General features: G+C 53.4%; 3 protein-coding genes across 3 annotated transcripts; all 3 read left to right on the top strand.

Annotated features, from left to right (window-relative positions):
- The first annotated feature begins 613 nt into the window (after positions 1-613).
- Positions 614-7,457, top strand: PSME3 (proteasome activator subunit 3). Its single transcript, XM_044247855.1, has 11 exons — positions 614-869; positions 1,568-1,600; positions 1,722-1,784; positions 1,987-2,091; positions 3,192-3,240; positions 3,792-3,904; positions 4,141-4,209; positions 4,372-4,439; positions 4,539-4,593; positions 4,718-4,804; positions 5,682-7,457. Exons 1-11 carry the CDS (start codon positions 828-830, stop codon positions 5,760-5,762), a joined length of 765 nt encoding a protein of 254 aa, XP_044103790.1. The 5' UTR covers positions 614-827; the 3' UTR covers positions 5,763-7,457.
- A 562-nt stretch (positions 7,458-8,019) lies between these two features.
- AOC2 (amine oxidase copper containing 2) lies at positions 8,020-13,908 on the top strand. Its single transcript, XM_044247856.1, has 4 exons — positions 8,020-10,415; positions 12,298-12,583; positions 12,822-12,951; positions 13,280-13,908. Exons 1-4 carry the CDS (start codon positions 8,828-8,830, stop codon positions 13,544-13,546), a joined length of 2,271 nt encoding a protein of 756 aa, XP_044103791.1. The 5' UTR covers positions 8,020-8,827; the 3' UTR covers positions 13,547-13,908.
- A 575-nt stretch (positions 13,909-14,483) lies between these two features.
- Positions 14,484-20,891, top strand: LOC122906170 (membrane primary amine oxidase). The gene is made up of 4 exons (XM_044247854.1): positions 14,484-16,209; positions 17,537-17,822; positions 18,223-18,352; positions 19,103-20,891. Exons 1-4 carry the CDS (start codon positions 14,610-14,612, stop codon positions 19,376-19,378), a joined length of 2,292 nt encoding a protein of 763 aa, XP_044103789.1. The 5' UTR covers positions 14,484-14,609; the 3' UTR covers positions 19,379-20,891.
- Positions 20,892-22,342: the final 1,451 nt, after the last annotated feature.

Here is a 22,342-nt window from a genome sequence, read left to right as displayed (position 1 = left end):
GTAAGTCAGGAGATCGGGGTTATGGTCCAGGTTTACTGGAAATACTATGCAGCCTTGGACTAGCAGTGCCCCACTCTGGGTGTCAATTTGCCCATCAGGCAGCTAAGCTAATCCCTGAGGTCTCGAAGTGTATGAGAGTAAGTGGCGGAGAAAGGTGGGGAAGCCTGGTACCACAGGATTTGACTTCTGTTTGGCTCCAGCCTAACACTAGGGCTTCGGCCGACGGGAGGAGGCAGCAAAAATCACAGACTAGAACCCCCCGAGTCCCGCGCCGGGACCGCCGGCTTCCTTGGACCGACGTCACTGGGGCGCGACGGCGTGGTCCTCCAGTCCCCGAGGCGGCAGCGGTTCAGAAGGTTCCCCCCGGCAAGGGCAAGCGCCGACCTAATAGAAGGTCAAACAGTATTCGAGTCTCTCTAATGCTCAGTTTTCAGCAAACCACCTTCTGTCACCCTCCCTCCCACTTCACCCTTACCCCGCACAGGAAGCCAGGGGATACGAGTCCGGCCCCAAGCGCCCAGTGCTAGACCCTAGCGCGGCTGCGCAGGGCACGTGCGCTTCTCCGGAGTCCCGGCGATTGGCTGTGACGTAACTTCCGGCGTGAGCGGCGAAAGCCGGGAGGGCGAGCGAGAGAGCGAGCAGGCAGCAGGCAGCAGGCGGGCGGGCGGACGGCACCGAGGGAGGGAGCGAGCGAGCGAGCAGTGAGTGAGCCAGCGAGGGCGGCCGCGTCCCTAGAACAGCCGAGATTCTTCCCGTCCCTCTGATCCCCTCCCCGGAGCCCACAGCGCCTCCGGTCTCCTGTGGAGCGGACACGGCCCGGCCCGGCCATGGCCTCGTTGCTGAAGGTGGATCAGGAAGTGAAGCTCAAGGTAGCGGCACCGGTCCGGGCCTCCTGACCCCTCGCTTCGATCCCCAAGCAGTCTGACCGGCTTCCCACTCCCCATGGCGTCTTTGTCTCCCTGGGGACACCAGCTCTGAGCTTCCGCTCAGCTTAGCCCAGCCCCCCACTCCCGGAGATGGCATCGGGGGAGAGGATATTATAGGGTGGCCTTCTGAACCACGTCTGGTGGTGGAGAGCCCCGGTGAGACCTCCGCAGACACGTGGTGGACGCAGCACTTTAGGCCAGTGACAGCTGGAAGTCCCCCAGCTCAGCAACGTCCCCGCCTCCGGATGCTACTGCTACTCTCTCTGCCCCTACCCTTGGTGTCAGACCTGCTTGGTATCAAAGGCTAGGTCTGGATGGGGGCTTGGCACGTTTGTGAGCTCATATCTCCCCTGTCTACCTGCCTTTTGTTTGCTCTCAAATTCAGACAGCTTCAGACTCAGGGAGGGAGGGTGAGAGGGAAGACAGGTGGGTGCTACTCCCAAGCCCCGCTTCCCTCTCCTGAGATGGAGAAATGGATCCTCAAAAAGATAAAGTATTTACAGTCTGGGGGCCTCTCAGCTTCTCATTACAATTATAAGGTGAGGGGAAGACAGCTGGATTTGGGCTTTCCTATCCTGCTGGTACCCCTGTTGCCAGGTGCTGACTTGCTGTTACTGAATTGCTCTCTTTGTTAATTTTAGGTTGATTCTTTCAGGGAGCGGATCACAAGTGAGGTGAGTGCAATAAATAGAAAAATAAGTGTTGGTTGATAGTTCGGAATTTCCCAGAGAAGAGATCTATAGAGAGAGACCTTCCCGCAGTTACTAATTGAAGTGTATTTTCCTTCATCTTCAGGCAGAAGACTTGGTGGCAAATTTTTTCCCAAAGAAGTTGTTAGAACTCGATAGTTTTTTGAAGGTGAGAGAGACCCTTTTCTTTTCTTTAAACCACCCCCCCCCTTTTTTTTGGCTCTGGTCTTTCTGTCAAATGGGAGAAATCATGTGTTGATTCTATTTTGTTTTGTACAGTAAAACACTATTTCTTGCCCTTCAAATGAAATACTTCTTTGTTCATTTTGAAAAGACTAATGTTGTTTTGGGGGTGGGTGTCTCTCTTTCAGGAACCAATCCTAAACATCCATGACCTAACTCAGATCCACTCAGACATGAATCTCCCAGTCCCTGACCCCATTCTTCTCACCAATAGCCATGATGGACTGGACGGTGTGAGTGTCCTGCGTTTTTCTTTGTATTCTGAAGCAGTAGTTCTCTATTCTCTTCCTAGTCAATTTGAATATGTACAGAGGAAACAGTGGGATTAGGATCTAGGAATGAGGGCTCTTACAGACGTGCTGATTCCAGTATACCACTTTTAGACCCTGATTTTCATTTATAGCATGAAGTGTATAACCTGATGCTACTCTGTCCTAGAGTGAGTGCCACATAAGACTGATAGCTGCAGGTTCCCTCAGGTTGTCTGGTCTGTCCCTGTGGCTCTAAGCAAGATTTTTCTCACCTATGTCAGTGTCTTATTTTTCTTTTTTCTTTAAAGATTTTATTTATTTATTTGACAGAGAGAGATACAGTGAGAGAGGGAGTACAAGTGGGGGGAGTGGAAGAGGGAAAAGCAGGCTTCCTGCCAAGCAGAGAGCCCAATGCAGGGCTTGATCCCAGGACCCTAGGATCATGATCTGAGCCAAAGGCAGACGCTTAACAACTAAGTCCCTTGTGTGCCCCCGTGTCAGTGTCTTGAGTATTGTTACAGAATGAGCAGTTTTTATTGTGTATTGGACTGTAGTCCCTGTCTTTGTTAGGTATCTTTTTAGCACCTAGTGCTTGTCAGTTACATGACCACGTTTTATAATAACAGTGATAACACTGTATTGTTGTTTGAGTTACTGTCTCATTGATAGAGCTTGCAATTGTGGAAAGCAGAAGCTGTCGTAATCAACTTTGTATCCCCAGCACCTAGTTCTATATCTGGTACATAACAGGTGCTAAGCACATGTTTGTTGATTGAATATTGTGCTTGTTTGTGGAACCAGAAGATGTGTACATATTCCCTTAATGATACTCACCCTGCATTGACTGGTTCATTTTTCCTGTTGTTTATAGTATCCCCTCCCCCCAAGTGCTTAATATGTCAGTTGACATATTCAACTAGAGTGTAAGTTGCTTTGTGGCAAGAATCTATCCTTAAAGCCCTGTATGTGCTTAGAAAATTGTGTATAAATTAAAACAACCTGTGGGGCAAAGTTACCCAAAGGGAAACTTGTGATGGGGATATGGGTGTGAAGAGCAGGCTAATTCCTGTCTCTATCCGTAGCCCACTTACAAGAAGCGAAGGTTGGATGAGTGTGAAGAGGCCTTCCAAGGTAAGAGCCAGCCCTACCACACCTACTCCCTGGTTTGCAGCCCTGAGCAGGGGGATCGATCTGGCAGTCTCTGATCAGGAAATAAGATCAGACTTGATTTTCCAGAGTTTGCATTCCCATGTTCTCCAAACGTGGTCATAATTTAGCACCCAAAACCTAATGTCCCAGTAAACAGGGAGGGCTTTGCTTAGTGCAGACTGCCAAGGGAGAGAGGTTGGAGGTGGCTGCACATTTCAGGTTTTTCACAGAAGTTCAAGTTCCATGTTATTTTCTCTTCAGTAATCGTTGGTGCATTAAATCTTTAGAGCGTATTTTCATTTCCTTGTTCTTTAGACTTTTGGCATACTTTAGACACTCATTTGTTAATCCATACATTTTCTTTTTTTGATTCTGTTGGTGGGGTCATGGTTTGTAGGTAGGATTGTGGCAGATAAAAGGCAGAGGTCTTAGCATCTCATGGCTCTGGGGAAGGAGAGAGAAAGATGGGGGGTGGGGGTGTTAATGTCCTGCCCTCCACCCCAGTCGTTTGACCTTCTTCATGTCCCTGCCAGGAACCAAGGTGTTCGTGATGCCCAATGGGATGCTAAAAAGCAACCAGCAGCTAGTGGACATTATTGAGAAAGTGAAACCTGAGATCCGGCTGCTGATTGAGAAATGCAACACGGTGAGGCAGGGGCTAGTGACCTATGGGCTGATCCCAAAAAGCCTGGCTTGAACTATGAAAAGTGTTGGATGTGGGGCAGGAAGCGTGGAGATGATAGAGGAGTTAGCACATGAAGTATCTTGGCTCCCTTGCTCCCAGCATCTGGTCCTAGCTAGCAGCATGGGCTGTATACTTCATGGCTTCGGCAGAAAAAACAAGGATCCTCATATGTACATATTGGTTCTCTCACCCTTCAGGTCAAAATGTGGGTACAGCTCTTGATTCCCAGGATAGAAGATGGGAACAACTTCGGGGTATCCATTCAGGTAACGTGCTTGCATACAAACTGGAGAGGAAGGTTCAGAAGGCTTACTCTCCTTTTCAACCTGCTTTGTTTGTTTTCCCCTGGTCTGCTCTTTGGATGACATGGAAATGACTTGACCTCAACACCTGGGTTTTTTGTTTTGTTTTGTTTTGTTTTTTTTTAGGAGGAGACAGTTGCAGAACTAAGAACTGTTGAAAGTGAAGCTGCATCTTATCTGGACCAGATATCTAGGTAGGGCTTCTTGGGCTTGGCCCAGGAATTGGGGGCTGTTGACATGGCAAGCACTGTCCAGGGTCTCCTGCAATTTCCTTTTCTTCTCTCTCCTTTTAGATATTATATTACAAGAGCCAAATTGGTTTCTAAAATAGCTAAATATCCCCATGTGGTAAGTAAGGGTTTGGGGTCTGAGGGTGTACGTGGAAGGGAAAGGGAGGAGTGGCCATTGCCCGGCAAGAGCTGCCTATGGACAGGCTGGCCTCGAGAACTAGCCTTTTCCTGCCTCCTTTCAGGAGGACTATCGTCGCACCGTGACAGAGATTGATGAGAAAGAATATATCAGCCTTCGGCTCATCATATCAGAGCTAAGGAATCAGTATGTAAGTAGCCTTGGTCCCTGCCCTCAGTCACCCTGGCTGTTTGTCCTGGCTCTCATTCTCTTGCCGCTCCCTGGGGTTTGAGATGGAGGATGGAGTGGGATAAAATGAAGAGGGTAAATTCTCATCAGCTGAGTGTTGAGACTTAGGAGCTCATTGAGAGTGTGTGGCTGGGGATCTTCCTTTCTGTCTGGATGGCAGGGAGTGTTGTGCAGTGTAGTTGTGAAGGTGTGGGCAGTGGAGTCAGACAGGCTCGGGTTCAGAGCCAATTCTTCCTGTAATCTGGCCTTGAGCAAGTTGTTGAACCTTAAACTTCAGTTTTTTCATCTGTAAGATGGAACATCGTATCTATGGCATGAAGATGGGGTTTTTTTGTTTTGTTTTGTTTTTTATAAAGATGGTTTTTAAAAATGAGTGAAATAGGGGTGCCTGGGTAGTGCAGTTTGTTAAGCATCCAACTCGTGATTTCGGCTCAAGGCATGATCATGCATAGTGGGACTGAGCCCTGCATCAGGCTCCACAGTCAGCCCGGAGTCTGCTTGAGGTTCTCTCCCTCTGCCCCTCCCCCTCACTCATGTGCATGCGTGCACTCTCTCTTAAATAAATAAATCTTTAAAAATAAATAAATAAATAAAGTAACACGTTGAAAGACCCAGTACCAATTGTTGGTTATGATAGGTGCTCAAGAAATGTTAGTTGTTATTAGACGCCTGGGGCCTGGGAAGCTCCCAGGGATCCCTGGTGTTGGGATCCCTGAGCTGGGGTTCTAGTGAGTGAGATTGGGATTCCGCATATGATTGCTTGGGGCTTTGTGGGGGGTATCTGGTTTCTTTGGGAGGTTGGGGTGGAACAAATTTGATTCCCTGGCCTCTTCTCCCAGGTCACTCTACATGACATGATCCTGAAAAATATCGAGAAGATCAAACGGCCCCGGAGCAGCAATGCAGAGACACTGTACTGAGGCCAGGGCCAGGGCCAGGGGACTCTGTGAGTCTGGCTCAAGACCGACATTGCCTTGGTTTGTTACATGACTATCGTGATGGGGAAACTGGCTGGAAATAGTAATCCCACCTCTCTCTGTTTTTAGTTAGAGTCTAATGAAACTCTCATGTAGTTCTGTGACGTGTTTACCTCTTTTTTCAGGCCTCAGGAACTCTTCTATTTCCTTCCCTAATGCCCCACACCTGACATGTCCTAATTTCTGGAGAAGTCCAGCTTTGTGTGTGCAGGACGTTGGCACAAGAATACTTGTGTTTTCTCTCCCTGCCCTCGCCCTCCTGTGTCTTGAGCTGTGTGTTGTTTTTTTTTCCCCCCCTTCTGTTGACTAGTTGATTAGAGCTTAGGGAACTGGAAGGAAAGTGCTAGGTGTTGGGGGTGCTGTCCAGCTCCTCTCTGATGTAAGGTTAGTGTCTCTTGCCACTGTGTGGGACATTGGATTCTCCCCCCAGTTTCCCTGATGATAACTTAGGGTCTCCCATCTGCATACATCCCACCTTGAACCTGATCATGACAAGAAACACCTTAGGCCTTCTGCCAAGTCCCTAGCTCCTTGAGATGTTTTTATAACTAGGATTTTCACATACATATATGTGTGTGATAGACACATACGTACAGACATGCACGCACATGCCTTCCTATTCCATCATCTGATTTCCCCATCCCATCGTCTGTTGTTTTCCTGTGTCCCGTCACCCCCATCCCATGAATTCTGTCACACACACATCATTCAGAAGCTGATAGTAGTCTTTGTCCTCACCTACCGGGGCCCATCGTTCTGCTATCATATATATATATAGCCTCTCGGTGCCCAGAGGCTGATGAATTGGAGGAGAGATGAGAATCAGAGGATTTGGGGGAAGGCCCCTTCCTCTGCGACTCGGGTCTTTTGGGGCGTTACTGCAAAGGCTGGTCCTCTGACTCCTGGGTGCCTCTTCTAGGCCAGTTGTAAATCGGGGTGGGTTGTCTGCAGCTGTGAAGGCCAGACGCTGCTGCTTCTGTTGGGCTTTCCTGTGGGACAAATAGTTCTCTTATTTATAGTATTGTGCTTCCAAGGAAAGCAGCACCTGCGTATATGTGTGTGTACGTGCATACACCTGCGTGTATGCGTTGTGTGTATGTGAAAATCCACTGGGCAAGTCAAAACCACAGAAGAGTTGCCTCCTGTTCCTCAAATCTTCCCAAGCTCTCACTTGTTACAGCTTTTCTCCTAACCCTCCTCAAAGCCCCACTTTCATTCTGCCGCTACTGGAGGGTCTGTATCTGCGGTCAGCCTGCCAGTGACTCTCTCTGTGTCTGTTTCTGACTTTAATTCTTCCCCTGTCTTCCTTTTGCCTTCAACCCCAATCACATTTCCACCCAGCTGCATCATTTTTACTCCCAGTATGCTATAGAGAAGGAGTCAGGATGCTGTCTTCCCATGAATAGTACTCAGTAACAAACCAATTGCATTTTAGTTGGGCCGTGCCCCTACCTACCCTCCCGATCCCTTCCAGCTAAACCCCCCCCCAACATGTGTTTCTCAGTTTCCCTTTTTGTTTGTTGGATTATTCTGCTGCCCCTTCTCACTCTATCACCCTTGGATCGTAATGTAAAATTCTTTTACCATGTCAAGAAATTATTAAAAATGCAGGTACTTTGACCTCTTTCTAAAGCTGCAGACCCTGGTGCGATGCTCTGGTGGCTAGGGACATTCCCACACTCAGGTGCGTGCCTGTGGGACCCCCCACCTCCACGTACACCTCCAGCCACCCTATTGGGTGTTTTTATACCAGTTGAGCTGCCTCTTTTCTCTCAAATAGTGGAAAGGCTGAGGCTTCTGCCTACCAAGAGGCAGGGGTGGGTCCTTCATTTGTGGTCAGTCTGAATTATGTGAAACTTAGCTCTTCCTAAACCTAAGCTGCTTCTGTCTAACCTGCCCAGATGGCAGTGCCTTGCTCCCTCTGCCCGTTGATACCCAGGAACTGCCAGTAGAGGCTGCTCTAGTTCCATGGCTGGGGGATCACCTGGTTTGAGGCACAGCCTACCGGCTCTTTTTCTTGACCTTCGATGAATTCTCCCCACTGAATAGTGTCTTAAATTTCTTGAGGAGATGCCAGGGATTCCTGCTCTGGGTTTTCCAATGACTTGGGAGGACCATCTAGGATTCTAGCTGTCTCTGAAATAAAGCTTCCTCAACTTCAACCTAGCAGAGTAGCCTTTTGATACCCAGTGTTTCCCTCACTGATTCTCTGCAAAAAGAGATTTAAGGTCTGAAATGATGGAGGAACGTCTGCTGTATTCTGTTTCAGAGCTCAGTAGCAGTAGCTAACAATTTTTGAATGCCTCCCCTGTGTTGGGCTCTGTTAAGTGCTTTATGTGAATGACCATATTTAATTTTCATGACTCTGGGGTAGGCAACTCCTCCCTTATGGGTGAGGACAGTGAAATTCATGAGAAGTAAATAGCATAGTGATCTGACCGCTGAGCCCGGGTGCTCACCTTTCCTTTCCCCCCGACTAGCTAGAAGAGACCTGATACTTTTACCAAGCAAGGGCTTGGCCTCTGGCAGCCGGCCAAGCACTTACTGCTGAACTGGGCTGTGGGTTGTGGGAATATTGGCAGGTGGTCCTTGCGAGGAGGCAGGGAAATGGATAATTCTGGCGCCTGCCTGCAGCACACGGCACTTAACTGGGCGTCTGAGGTTTGCATTCTCCCTCAGACCTGTTCTGAGTGCAAGGTGGAGTTTAGAGTTAATCCACATGGCCCTCTAGTCTGGTCTGAGTGACAGCAGTCAGGACTCCTGTCGGGCGGCGGCCAGGAGCCCAGGGGCAGGGGAGAGCCTATGCACGTGGAAGGAGTGCCCGGAGCCAAACCACGGAACAGAAAATTGGAACAGAATTATATAAATTAAGGTCAGAAATTTCCTGTCCAGCCCACAGGGTGGAGTTTTCTCCATCCCTATCCATCCTACTGAATATAAGCCCTGATTTGATGTTCGTAACTGGAAGGAGCCGCTGGTAGGACTCTCCTTAGCTCTCCGCATTCACCATGAATCTCAAGGTAGTGCTCGTATTCCTGGCATTGTCCCTCATTACCATCTTTGCCCTGGCCTATGTCTTGCTGACCAGCCAAGGTGGCTCCAGCCAGCCTCCCCGCTGCCCCTCCGTGTCCCCCAGTGCCCAGGCCTGGACACACCCCGGCCAGAGCCAGCTGTTTGCAGACCTGAGCCGAGAGGAGCTGACAGCTGTGACGAGCTTCCTGACCCAGCAGCTAGGGCCAGGCCTGGTGGATGCAGCCCAGGCCCGCCCCTCGGACAACTGCATCTTCTCGGTGGAGCTGCACCTGCCCCCCAAGGCCGCCGCCCTGGCCCACCTGGACAGGGGGAGCCCCCCACCTGCCCGGGAGGCACTGGCCATCGTCTTCTTCGGCGGACAGCCCCAGCCCAACGTGAGTGAGCTGGTGGTGGGGCCGCTGCCACGACCCTCCTACCTGCGGGATGTGACCGTGGAGCGTCACGGGGGCCCCCTCCCCTACCACCGCCGCCCCATGTTGGGAGCTGAGTTTGCCCAGATGTGGAAGCATCTGAAGGAGGTGGAGCTACCCAAGGCCCCAGGCTTTCTGGCTTCTGTCTTAAACTACAATGGCTCCACTTTGGCACCTCTACATGCCACCCCCAGTGGCTTGCGCTCAGGGGACCGTGCTACCTGGATAGCCCTCTACCATAACATCTCAGGTGTTGGGATTTTCCTTCACCCGGTGGGGCTGGAGCTGCTGCTGGACCACAGGGCCTTGGACCCTGCCCACTGGGCTGTCCAACGGGTCTTCTACCTTGGGCGCTACTATGCAGACTTGGGACAGTTGGAATGGGAGTTTAAGGCTGGCCGCCTGGAAGTGGTTAGTGTTCCTCTCCCCCTGCCAAATGGGGCTTCATCCTTGAAGTCCCGGACCTCCCCAGGTCCTCTCCCCCCTCTTCAGTTCTCACCTCAGGGCTCCCAGTACAGCGTGCAGGGGAACCTGGTGGCATCCTCCCTCTGGACATTTACCTTTGGTCATGGGGTGTTCAGTGGCATGAGGATTTTTGATATTCGCTTCAGGGGCGAGCGAGTGGCCTACGAAGTCAGTGTCCAGGAGTGTGTATCCGTCTATGGTGCCGATTCACCCAAGACAATGATGACCAGATACTTGGATAGCAGCTATGGACTTGGCCGTCACAGCCGGGGCTTGGTTCGGGGTGTCGACTGCCCCTATCAGTCTACAATGGTGGACATCCACGTATTAGTGGGCACAGGGGCAGTCCAGCTGCTCCCAGGGGCTGTGTGTGTATTCGAGGAGGCACAAGGACTACCCCTTCGGAGGCACCACAATCACCTCGAGAGTCATTTCTATGGTGGTTTGGCTGGCTCGGCCCTTGTAGTCAGGTCTGTGTCATCTGTAGGCAACTATGACTACATTTGGGACTTTGTACTGCACCCAAATGGGGCGCTGGAAGGGCGGGTTCATGCCACAGGCTATATCAACACGGCTTTCCTGAGTGGGGGTGAGGAGAGCCTCCTCTTCGGAAACCGTGTGGGGGATCGAGTGCTGGGGGCAGTGCACACGCATGCCTTCCACTTCAAGCTGGACCTGGACGTGGCAGGTGAGTGCTCGGGTGAGAACGGAGACTCGGGGTGGAGCAGAGGGAAGGGAGACCCCCCAGATGGAGCCAGAAGCAGCAGAGGGGCAGGCAGGCACAACATACTGTGGTAACAGAGCAGGGGCTGATTGGAGCGTATTCGGCTGCAGTCAGCCTGAAATCCTGGGCGTGCTGGGTATCTGGCCGAAGGTAGAAGGGGTGGCCCTACGCAGCCCTGATTACCCATCCCCTCCACCTCGCAGGGGTGGTTGTGAAACTTGGCTTGAATGCAATGGCCAGGCCTGGTGGCCTTCGTCTTGACTGCCTCTGCGGCTAGCGAATTTGCCCCGGCAATTGGGGCTGGATTTGGGGCTCTGAGTTTTCTTACTGATTCTGGGGGACAGTGGAGGAGGGGAAAGCGGGGGCCTGCGCAGAGGTAGGAAGCAGCCTAAGGAGGTTTTCAGCGTAAAGGTGGTCGTGGGGCATGGGGGTGGGGGGTGCTAGTGAGGGTTGCTTCACAGGATTTCATAAACAGGACATAGGATGGTGGCCCCACCGTCCTCCTGGGGAGAGTCCTCCCACCCCTGCCAGCACATGTCCTCACCGCCGGACCTCTGGTGACACAGCAGGCATGCAATAGGCTTGCTGCAAGTGTAGAAAGGGATTTTTCAAGTGGGGCCCAAAGCAGAGAGAGGACTTCGTGCTCCTGACGGATTTTCGTCAAGAACAAAATAATGAATTTAATCAAATTATGGACTATTAGACCCAGAACAAAAAATAGATATCTACCAGACCCTTGCCAAGCTGAGGAGGGTGGGGGAGAAGGGGCAAGAAGTGGCTACCCAGAAATAATGCTCTGTAACCATGCATCCTTGTCAGACGGTTTCTTACCCTCTAGACCATAAACATGCGGTTTGGGGTTGGAGGAGAACTAAGAAAATAGAATGACTAAATGAACCTATTACCTAAATTATTCTTTGACATATTTGGAACAGGACTTGGATTTGAAGTTTCTCTTCAGCACTTTTGGCATTAAAGAGCCTTGTCTCAGGCAGTGAAGTTGAGTCACAGGTCCTGGATCCCTGGAGTGTGGAGCTCGAGGGACAGGCAGCAGAAGTGCTGGCCTCAGTAGGGAGTGCTCTGCAGGGTGCTGGGTGCCTTCACCATCATTCCTGTTTAAAGGCACGGACACCCCAAACCTGCAGAGCATCACCAAGTGGGGAAGGTGGGTGTACGTTACAAGTGCAATCGAGTTCTAGGGAACTTCCAGACAATATAAGATCTCAATCTAGTCCCAGAAAAACAAAAACAACAAAACCTCAAAGTGGTCCCCACCTTGTGGAGGTGGAAAGCAAAGTTTCAAGAGCTGGGATGAAGATACAGGGTGCTCTGAAGGGAGACTGGGTTTTTCCAGGCAGCTCCTGCAAGACAAATCTCTCTTTCATGGTTCCAAGAATGTAACTAGCCACCTGCATGTGCTTTTCCACTTGCAGAGCTCAGCCACAGAACAGCTTTTATTATGCCCGCTGTAGAGATGGAGAGAGAAAAGTAAAGAATCAGCCTAATATCTACCCGGTTAGACCGGTGCTAACAGAGCTCTGCGGTGATGGATATTCTCCATCTGCATTGTCTGATGTGTTAGCCACTGGTCCTATGTGGCCAGTGTGACTGAGGAACTTGAATTCTTAAACGGAACTAGCTACTTGCGACTGGTCATAGCCGTATTGAAAGGGGCGAGGTTCAAAGAGGATGGGCTAGCGCTCGAATCCAGGCCTTCTGGCTCCCAGCACGGTGCTCTCTGACGAGCTCTGCCGCCCTTTGTCAGGCCAGCGCAGTGGGCATCGTGGGGGAGGACAAGGGACTCTCTCACCTGGTGTGGAACTCCTCTCCCCCCCTCCCCCGGCAGGGCTGAAAAACTGGGTGGTAGCCGAAGATGTGGTGTTTAAACCTGTGGCAGCCCCTTGGAGTCCAGAGCACCACCTGCAGCGGCCACAGCTCACCCGGCAGGTCCTCGGAAGGGAGGACCTCACAGCTTTTTCCTTGGGAGAGCCCCTTCCCCGCTACCTTTATCTGGCTGGCAACCAGACTAATGCCTGGGGTCACCAGCGCGGGTACCGGATCCAGATCCACAGCCCCCTCGGCCTACACATGCCCCTGGAGAGCGACATGGAGAGGGCCCTCAGCTGGGGGAGGTGAGGAGGGCTCTGGGCACTGGGGGGTAGGGAAGGACTGGTCCTCTTCCCCGATCCCAGCTCTTGAAGACCCCAACTCACTGCCCTTGGTTTACCATTCACCCTTGTGCCTCCCCTCAGCTCCAAGTAGATATGGGATGGGAAATGCTCTCCCACAGAACCTGGTCCAAAGGACTTCGAGGCCGAGAATGGCCCCTGACATTTCCTGATACCACCTTCCTTCAACATTCCTGGTCAGATACCAGCTCGTGGTGACCCGGAGGAAGGAGAAGGAGTCACAGAGCAGCAGCATCTATTACCAGAATGACATCTGGACCCCTACTATGGCCTTTGCTGACTTCATCAACAATGAGACCCTCTTAGGAGAGGTTGGTAGCCCTAGAGGCAGAGGAGAAGGGCAACTGAAGCCTGACGTCTTGGCTGCCCAGCCCCTGACCATAGGTTGGAGGGAATGGTAGGTTTCCAGTTCTCCGATTCAGGGGCCAATGCAGGTCATCCCTCTTGAGGTGAGATTAGCCCAGGGGACAGTGAACACCCTACGGAGCTTCTCACAAGGTCACCCTGCCTGCTATGTGGACCTGGGGCTGGGTGGAGGTGGAAGTGAGGCCCAGGCTAGAGGTTGGGGATTGTGGCTGAAGAGGGGTGGGTCTCTGGGTTTCGCCTGCCCAAAGTCTCAGCCTCTCCCTCTTCCCGCAGGACCTGGTGGCTTGGGTTACAGCCAGCTTCCTGCATATCCCCCATGCTGAGGATGTCCCCAATACAGTGACTCTAGGAAACAGAGTTGGCTTCTTTCTCCGACCCTATAACTTCTTTGATGAAGATCCCTCCATCTTCTCCCCTGGCAGCGTCTACTTTGAGAAGGGCCAGGATGCTGGGCTCTGCAATGTCAACCCCGTGGCCTGCATCCCCAATCTGGCGGCCTGTGTCCCGGACCTGCCCCCTTTCTTTTACCAGGACTTGTAGCCCCAAGGGTGTAGTGGGACAGGGAGGGGAGTTGCTGAGACATTTGTACCTTTCTCTGTTCCCACTTCCTGCTCCCTTGACTTCTATCCTCTTAACATTCGTTAGGAAAGAGTCTCCCACACTGAACCCCAATATATCCCTTCCATTAATTCTTATTTCCAGTTCATCTTGTTTAAATGATGGATGTATACAAATGATATGATTATTAAAAAATTCAAGCAAAACACCACAAATTCTACCACTCGGAAATAGCTAGTGTTCACATCTGGTGAACATCAAACCAGACGTTTCTTTATGCATGTGCATTGGAATGGAAGAATAGATAGAATTATGTAAAAATAGATGGTGTGTGTGATTTATAATAAAAGGTACTACAAGATTTTTTTTATGCTCGTGTTTCTTCTATTTGACTTTGGAAGTATCTAGAATCCCCTGGAGAATATTAGGACTCTGGCCAAGGAAATTAGCAAGGGAAGAAGAGAGGGCAAGAGGGACAGACCAGGCCAAGGAATGCTGCTTGGGAAGCTGCGGGGCTGGGGGTGGGGGTTTCCTTGGAAGCAGAACAATAGTTCCAAGTTACAGGAAAGGGAACATCTGGCCCTGGAAGGTGGGGGTTGGAGGAAGAAGCCGGGGCGAGGGGGACAAGGGGCTGCTCTGCACAGACTCAGCTCCCTACCGGTGCTGCTTCTCCAGGCTCAACTGGTCAGTTGCATTATTTTTAAACCCCCTCTCCTGCTGCCTCCCCCAGCTCTCTCCAGTTCCAACCCTGACCCAGAGAGCTGAGTCTGATTTGTAGCCTGGAAGACAAAGCCATGTAAGGTCTGTGGAAATCACTGCCTTCCTGCTTCAGGCCCGCCCCCCAAGCCTGGCCTGCCCCGCCTCCTCCCCAGCCTTCCCCTGTCCTTCCCACTCTCCCCACCCTCAGTATCCTGAGCGGCTGAACACTGGGAACCTCAGCCAGAGTCCAAGAGGCCCCCCATCCCCCGCCTCCCCTCCATATAGGATAAGAGAGATCTCACTCTGCTGACCTGAGAACACACATCTCTACTCTGGTTCACGGACAATGAACCAGAAGACCACTCTGGTGCTCCTCGCTCTAGCTGTCATCACCATTTTTGCCTTGGTGTGTGTCCTACTAGCCGGCAGGGGAGGAGATGGGGGTGAACCCGGCCAAGCTCCTCACTGTCCCTCCGTGTCCCCCAGTGCCCAGCCCTGGACACACCCTGGCCAGAGCCAGCTGTTTGCAGACCTGAGCCGAGAGGAGCTGACAGCTGTGACGAGCTTCCTGACCCAGCAGCTAGGGCCAGGCCTGGTGGATGCAGCCCAGGCCCGCCCCTCGGACAACTGCATCTTCTCGGTGGAGCTGCACCTGCCCCCCAAGGCCGCTGCTCTGGCCCACCTGGACAGGGGGAGCCCCCCACCTGCCCGGGAGGCACTGGCCATCGTCTTCTTCGGCGGACAGCCCCAGCCCAACGTGAGTGAGCTGGTGGTGGGGCCGCTGCCACGGCCCTCCTACCTGCGGGATGTGACCGTGGAGCGTTACGGCGGCCCCCTCCCCTACCACCGCCGCCCCGTGTTGCTCCGAGAGTACCTGGACATAGACCGGCTGATCTTCGACAGAGAGCTGCCCCAGGCTGCCGGCCTCCTCCACCACTGCTGCTTCTACCAGCGCCAAGGACAGAACCTGGTGACGATGACCACGGCTCCCCGAGGTCTGCAGTCAGGGGACCGGGCCACCTGGTTTGGCCTCTACTACAACATCTCGGGGGCCGGGTTTTTCCTGCACCCCGTGGGGTTGGAGTTGCTGGTAGACCACAAGGCTCTGGACCCTGCCCGCTGGACCATCCAGAAGGTGTTCTTTCAAGGCCGCTACTATGAGAGTTTGGCCCAGCTGGAGGACCAGTTTGAGGCAGGCCTGGTGAACGTGGTGCTGGTCCCAGACAATGGCACAGGTGGGTCCTGGTCCCTCAAGCCCCAGGGGCCCCCAGGTCCACTGCCTCCTCTGCAGTTCTATCCCCAGGGCCCCCGCTTCGGTGTCCAGGGGAGTCGAGTGACCTCCTCATTGTGGACTTTCTCCTTTGGCCTTGGAGTTTTCAGTGGCCCCAGGATCTTTGACATTCGCTTCCAGGGAGAACGACTAGCTTATGAGATCAGCCTCCAGGAGGCCTTGGCTGTCTATGGTGGAAATTCCCCTGCAGCAATGCTGACCCGCTATATGGACGGCGGCTTTGGCATGGGCAAGTACTCCACTCCCCTGACCCGGGGGGTGGATTGCCCCTATGGGGCCACCTACGTGGACTGGCACCTCCTTCTGGAATCACACACCCCCAAGACAATACGTGATGCCATTTGCATATTTGAACAGAACCAGGGCCTCCCCCTGAGGCGACATCACTCAAATTTCTACTCCCACTATTTTGGCGGCCTTGCAGAGACAGTGCTGGTGGTCAGATCTGTGTCGACCATGCTCAACTATGACTACGTGTGGGATATGGTCTTCCACCCCAACGGAGCCATAGAGGTCCGACTCCACGCCACCGGCTACATCAGCTCAGCCTTCCTCTTTGGTGCCGCCCGAAGGTACGGGAACCGGGTTGGGGAGCACACGCTGGGCACGGTCCACACCCACAGCGCCCACTTCAAGGTGGATCTGGATGTAGGAGGTAAGACATCCCTGGGGAAGCAAGGATTCCTGAAAAGGTATCTCTTTGCTTTGGGGTTTGTGGACATTATCCAGGAAAGGACGAGTTGAGCGGGAAGGTTGGCTGCTGCATTTTCTTTTGCTCCCAGCTCACTGGCTGGGTACAGAGCTGCCACCCTTCCCCTCCACATGACCTCATCAGAAAATCTTGAGAAATGGCAAAGTTCGGGGAGGAGGAAGGATCTGGGCTCACAAGATCCCCTTTGCCCTCATCCCCCCCCTTGTTCTCACAGAGGCCCCACTTCAGGGAGGCGGCCATGTTTTGTAGTTCGTTCCTCTGTGTCTGGCCTGTGGCGCCGAGGTTTTGGAGGACCTGTTTGCCTCTTGCCAAGTCCCTGGCACATGCACACTGGTCATACAGCCCCAGGTTATATGTTTCCTTTGGGAGTGAGCCCCTCTCTTTCTGGGTACCATACCCTTAAATACAAGGCAGTAGAGTGGGTGCTGTGGAATGTTCCGATAGCTCCTGGGGTTGGTGGTCACACAGAGAGACACATGATGTCTTAGAGTCCGTCTCCTCCTTGGAGTCCACCACCCATTTTATTCTGGCCTGTCTGAGATGAGTCAAAGCCTTGCTGGGCCGGCCTTCTCTCTGCCCCTTCCACTCTTCTCCCTCTCAGATCCAGGGGCCTCCTGCCCGCCCCTGCCAGCTTGCTGCCCCGTCTGGCTCCAACTTTCCAGAAGGTCCTTCCCCTCAGAGCGCAGCTCCAGCCTGCCCTTCAGCTCCCCCACCCCCCACTCCAGTGTGGCCTTAGCCAGGCACACACCCTTCCCTGTCCCCGGAGCGCCACAGGTCAGTCAGGTTTCCTGCTTTTGCTCCTGTGTCGCCCCCTCCTAGAACACCCAGCTGGGTCATCTTTCAAGCCTGAAAGGCACCCAGGAAGGCCCCCTTTTCCTGCCTGCACCTGTATTCCTGTGACCTTGGACCTTGAATGTGCTCCTCTCACACTGGCCGCCTTTCAGGGCTTTACCTTCCACAGCCTCCTTGAGAGCTGGAGGAAGGGGATGGGGTTTCACTCCCCTGTGCCTCCCAGGGCTGAGCTGGTCCTCTCCAGTGTGAAGGGTTAGTGAATTAGTCCCTGAAGAAATACTTTATAGGTCAATAGCTTTGGATGAAAGACCAGAGGTATCCCGGGGATGAGGAAGGAAGCAGGGTCACACTCCATCCTGGGTTTCTCCTTGGCCCCACTCTGAGGCGGTGAGTGGCAGGGAGGGGACAGAGTCCAGAGGCAACAGGGCAGCTGCATGACTGGCCCTCCCTGCCCCCCACCTCCATCCCTCCCCTACAGGACTAGAGAACTGGGTCTGGGCTGAGGACATGACCTATGCCCCCATGGCGGTCCCCTGGAGCCCCGAGCACCAGGTGCAGAGGCTGCAGGTGACCCGGAAGCTGCTGGAGACCGAGGAGCAGGCCTCCTTCCCCCTGGGAGGCACCCCACCCCGCTACGTGTACCTGGCCAGCAACCACAGCAACAAGTGGGGTCACCCGCGGGGCTACGGCGTCCAGGTGCTCAGCTTTGCGGGGGAGCCGCTGCCCCAGAACAGCTCCTTGGAGAGAGCCTTCAGCTGGGGGAGGTGAGTGATGGGGTGTCAGAGAGAAGCTGGGGGAGGAATGAGAGGGAAGGGCGTGTTGGGAGCTCGGTTCAAACTGTACTGGAGCAGAGGTGAGAGCTGCGTTAGGGTTTCTCAGTTATCGATATGCAAGCTCTGGGCTTGTGTTCCTGGTGCTGGATGAAGGCCTGGCTCGGAGAACCCTTCCCCATTCTGGGTGTGGGGAGAGGCCATCCTGTGAGATGGCCGGGAACGAACAGAAGGGTGTGGAAAGAGGTTGGCCCACCCACCCCAGGGGGCACCAGAGTCATTGTGTGAATGAGACGGGAAGCCCGGGGTCCATGCACTCAGCTCCCTTCCATCATCATAATCAGGCAGCAGGACGGGGTTAGTGACCGTGGAGGCCTGACCAGTGCCTCCCTAGGTACCAGCTGGCCGTGACCCAGCGGAAGGAAGAGGAGCACAGCAGCACCAGCATCTACAATCAGAACGACCCTTGGGCCCCCACTGTGGAGTTCGCTGACTTCATCAACAATGAGACCATTGCTGGAGAGGTCAGCTCCCCCCGGGAGGGTCCTGGGAGGGAGACCAGGGCACAGAGATGAACCCCACCTCCTCTGTAGTTCCTCGAAACCGTCTGGCCTCCCAAGGCCTAGAGTTGACTCCTGCCTTCCCGCATCTTTACTTCCTGAGAGAGACTTCCCAAGCTGGGAGCTCATTTGCTGAGACACTGGCTGAGGCCCCAGGGTTCGAGGAGGGCTCTCTTGTGTCTAACCCTTCTCTCGTATCTGGCTTGACTTCTGAGGGATTCATTTATGAATGTCAGCCTTTTCTGCCTCTTCAACCCTGATCTCCCTGCTCCGTCCTCATCTCAGTCATAGATGGGGTGGGGGAGAGTGAGGGACAGGTGAGCTGAAATCGCCTGTGGGTGTCCTCCCTCTGGGGTGGGTTAGCCATCGGCGCTGTGATGGGAGATGTCAGAGGTAGAGGGCCTGGGTTGGGACAGGGAGGAGGGGTTTCTCCCAATAAGAAACTCGGCAGGTAGGACAAACTGCTTAAAGACTTAAGATCATTTCTCAGCTCAGGTCTTGATCTCAGCATTGTGAGTTCAAGGCCCAAGCTGGTCTCCACTGTTGGGCTCCACGCTGGGTGTGGCGCCCTCTTTGAAAAAAAAAAAAGACTTAAGATCCTTTTAAGGGAAAGTGGGCTAGTGAGCTAAATCCTCACATCCACAGCTGCTATAGGAGGCAGGCCTGTCCCTCACGAAGCCAGGCCTCAGGATCCTCTTTCTTCTCCTCTGCCAGGACCTGGTGGCCTGGGTGACAGCTGGTTTCCTGCACATCCCACACGCAGAAGATGTTCCCAACACGGTGACTGTGGGGAACGGCGTGGGCTTCTTCCTCCGACCCTACAACTTCTTTGACCAGGACCCCTCCTTCGAGTCTGCAGACTCTGTCTATTTCCAGGAGGACCAGGATGCCGGGGCCTGCGAGGTCAACCCCATGGCTTGCCTTCCCCAGGCTGCTGCCTGTGCCCCAGACCTCCCCGCCTTCTCCCATGGGGGCTTCTCTCACAACTAAGGGGTCCCCGGGACAGGGAGTGTGCCAGGGGCCTCAGGGCCAGGCTGTGGGGAGAGGAGCATGGGCACTGGGCCAGGCGGCCTGATGCCCTCTTTTCCTTCCTTCCATCTGGAAGCTCCCCACCTCCCCTTCCCCCCAGTCTCCCTCTCTATGGCCCTCCCTGACACCCCCTCCCTGCTGGGAGCATCCTGAGCCTGTGATGCCTGGTACTGGAGGAGGGGCAGAGATGCACCTGGGCTTTGTTGACCCCAGACCTGCTGGGTTCCTGTCCCAGAGAGAAGAATGGCCAGCTGATGCCCGGACGGATGGCCAAGCTTTTCCCAGAAGACTCCTGTTTTTTTGCTTTCTGGTTTTCCCAAATCTTTTTAACCCATCTCTGAGCCTCCTCGCTTCCTCCCTTGGGGGGTGAGGATGGTGGTGTTGCACTGGGAATAGTGCCCTAGAAACCCTGGGATAGTCCCTTGAAGCCCCAGGGCAGGGTTCCTGCCAGGCCAACACCTCCACGGACGAGCTAGAAGGGGTTCCTTAGCCCACATTCCTCTTACCCTCCTCACCCTCTCCCTTCCCCTGCTCACTGCCTCCTCTTCCTCTTCCTACTTGTTCTTATAGCCTGGGATTTCTCTCCCAGCCCTGGGAGGACGTTCCTCTGTCCCAATGCTCCTCTAGTCTTTATTTCTAACGTAGGTCTCTTCTCCTGGCTCTCTGTCCATGGAAGTCTCAGAATGCAGAGGACATCTAGTTTCAGAGGACAGCCCCGTCTGTCCCCCTGTGTCTGTCACAACTGGAGGTAGAGTGGTCCCCACCCCTGTCCCGGAAGTTCTCTCCGTCCCCTTTGTATTCACCTGCTTTGCACCCTCTGGCAAAGGAGGGCCACACAGCAACAGCTCAAGGGAGCACTTGAGGCAGATCGGTGGGTACCGGGGTATTGAGGAGTGGTCATTCATGCCAGGGGTGTGAATTGAGCCCATATACTCCACAGCAGCAGACCCTGACGGCACTTGGGTGCCAAGGGTGGGAAGCAGTGAGACCTTGGATCTCCAGGAGCTATGCCAAGGAAATGGGGAGTGGCTCCCACCACACCGTCCCTCAGGGGACCTGGGTGAGGGGTGGGTGTGCCCAAAGTGAGAGATTGCAAACCAGAGAAACATCCTTTCCCAGAGGACTGATTAACTAAATTGCCTCATGGTCTTACAACACAGTGCTGTGCAGCTCTCACAAGAAGGCTCTCTCTGTGTGTACTAATAGGGAGTATGTTCCAGTGAAACGGCAAGGCACGGAAGTGTGGGTGGCGCACTTCTCCCTCGTGTGGTAGAAAGGAGGAAACTATAAATATATATTTACTTATATATGCATATTCAGAAGAAACCAGTGATAACTGGTTGTTTTTTGAGGAAGGGAACTGGGAGGCGGGGATGGGGGAGGGAGGGGCTTAGCATTCTGTACCCTTTTGTATATTTTGAATTTTGAGCCATGTGACTGTATTACCTGTTCAAAATAAATTAAAAAAAAAAAAAAAAAAAACGGGCCCAAACAGGACCCGACTTTGTTTGTTTGTTTGTTTGTTATTGACAAGTCTTTTAGGAAGGGGTGAAGGTAAGGGTGAGGTAAAGGGAATAAGGATATGGACCCAGGGACTCAATTTGGTCAAGTTTCTGAGACCCAGAGAAACGGATGCAGCCTTTGGTAACTTCCCTGCCCTCTCTCCTACCCCTGTCCATCCCTGAAGACAATGTTAAGCCCCGGTTGTGCTCTCTGCTCCCTGTCTCCATCTCTGTCTCTCTCTCTCGTTTCCTCTCGGCGTCTCTTAAAATAAGGGACAGCAGGGAGCAATGGAGAGAGGTGACTTCTGCCTGCTGGGAGTCTGGGCCAGGTCAGGAGGTGAAGTGTTGGAAAAGGATTTGGGATTCCACTCAGCTCCGGACCAGAAGGAGGTCCTAGGTAGGTCACAGAAGTTTCTGCTCCCTTCTGAGCTGCTCCAAGCCCAAGCTCACCTGTGGGTCAATGAAACAGTAGATGGGGACAAGTCAGAGAGCTGGAGAGAAACTAGGATCCAAACTAGGATCCTTCCAGGGAGGAAGGCTGGAGTGAGGAGAACGGGGCAGGGACGGCCAGTTCAGTTACGGCATGGCCTGGGCAGGAAGCAGGAGGGACAGAACACACTGAGGGAGAGGAGGGACTGAAGACTGAGACAGAGCAGAAAAGCGATGGATGCCATGGCCAGCTGTGACTCGAACGCTGACTTTGTATTTCCTCTCTCCCTGACCTGAGTAGTTTCTCTATTACATGCAGATCCCTTTTCCATCTCGTGCGGCTCCTTCTTATGGCCAGCCGCAGGGCAGTCAGTGCCGGGGGCAGCTGGGGGAAATGGAGAGATGGAATGCTGGTGTCCGCCCCACTCCTTCCCATGTGAATCTCATGACCTTGAAACCCATGTCCACACCAAAGCACATGAATGCTCACCAGCTTTTGTCGGAAAATGTGACTGTGTGTGATTGTGTCTTTACGTCTCCCCAGGGGGACTACCACTCCTGCCCCAGCCTCAAATGAGAGGAGGCAGGAGGGACATGTGGACTGTTAGAACACCTGCCCAGCTGGGGTCAGGAGGGCTGCAAGGTGGACCCCCAGCCCCCTTCCCCAACCCAGTCTCTTCCTTCGACCACTGAGGCCAGCTTTAAGTGTTGGTCTCGTGTTTGTGACCCAGTGACAAGAGTGTATACTCACCAAGTGTGTTAAGTTTTGAAGGAACTGGTGTCCCCAAAGCTAGACTCTTTAAGACATGGGCTCCTTGCTCTAAGAGAAACTGGACAAGGGGAGCCTAAGGCTTAGCTCAGAGGGCATAGCTGGGACTTCTCTAGGAACATAGACACTAGAATGCTCTGGAAGGGGCACAACATGTATTCTCCTGCCTCTGCTTTCCCCTGGGAAGGGCTCCAGCCCCAAGTGCAAGAGGATTCCTTCGTGCAT

This window comes from Neovison vison, chromosome 5 (genome assembly GCF_020171115.1).
Source record: "Neovison vison isolate M4711 chromosome 5, ASM_NN_V1, whole genome shotgun sequence".
NCBI lineage: Eukaryota > Metazoa > Chordata > Mammalia > Carnivora > Mustelidae > Neogale > Neogale vison.
Note: the sequence above shows the minus strand (reverse complement) of the source record. Positions and strands in the feature narration are given on the sequence as shown.

Excerpts from the sequence above, each read along its gene's own strand:
- PSME3 (XM_044247855.1), top strand. The coding sequence starts at position 828 with ATGGCCTCGTTGCTGAAGGTGGATCAGGAAGTGAAGCTCAAG. Across the intron at positions 3,241-3,791 it reads GTGTGAAGAGGCCTTCCAAG|GAACCAAGGTGTTCGTGATG; the intron begins GTAAGAGCCAGC and ends TGTCCCTGCCAG. Across the intron at positions 4,210-4,371 it reads ACTTCGGGGTATCCATTCAG|GAGGAGACAGTTGCAGAACT; the intron begins GTAACGTGCTTG and ends GTTTTTTTTTAG.
- AOC2 (XM_044247856.1), top strand. The coding sequence starts at position 8,828 with ATGAATCTCAAGGTAGTGCTCGTATTCCTGGCATTGTCCCTCATTACC. Across the intron at positions 10,416-12,297 it reads GCTGGACCTGGACGTGGCAG|GGCTGAAAAACTGGGTGGTA; the intron begins GTGAGTGCTCGG and ends CTCCCCCGGCAG. Across the intron at positions 12,584-12,821 it reads AGGGCCCTCAGCTGGGGGAG|ATACCAGCTCGTGGTGACCC; the intron begins GTGAGGAGGGCT and ends ATTCCTGGTCAG.
- LOC122906170 (XM_044247854.1), top strand. The coding sequence starts at position 14,610 with ATGAACCAGAAGACCACTCTGGTGCTCCTCGCTCTAGCTGTCATCACC. Across the intron at positions 16,210-17,536 it reads GGTGGATCTGGATGTAGGAG|GACTAGAGAACTGGGTCTGG; the intron begins GTAAGACATCCC and ends CCTCCCCTACAG. Across the intron at positions 17,823-18,222 it reads AGAGCCTTCAGCTGGGGGAG|GTACCAGCTGGCCGTGACCC; the intron begins GTGAGTGATGGG and ends GTGCCTCCCTAG.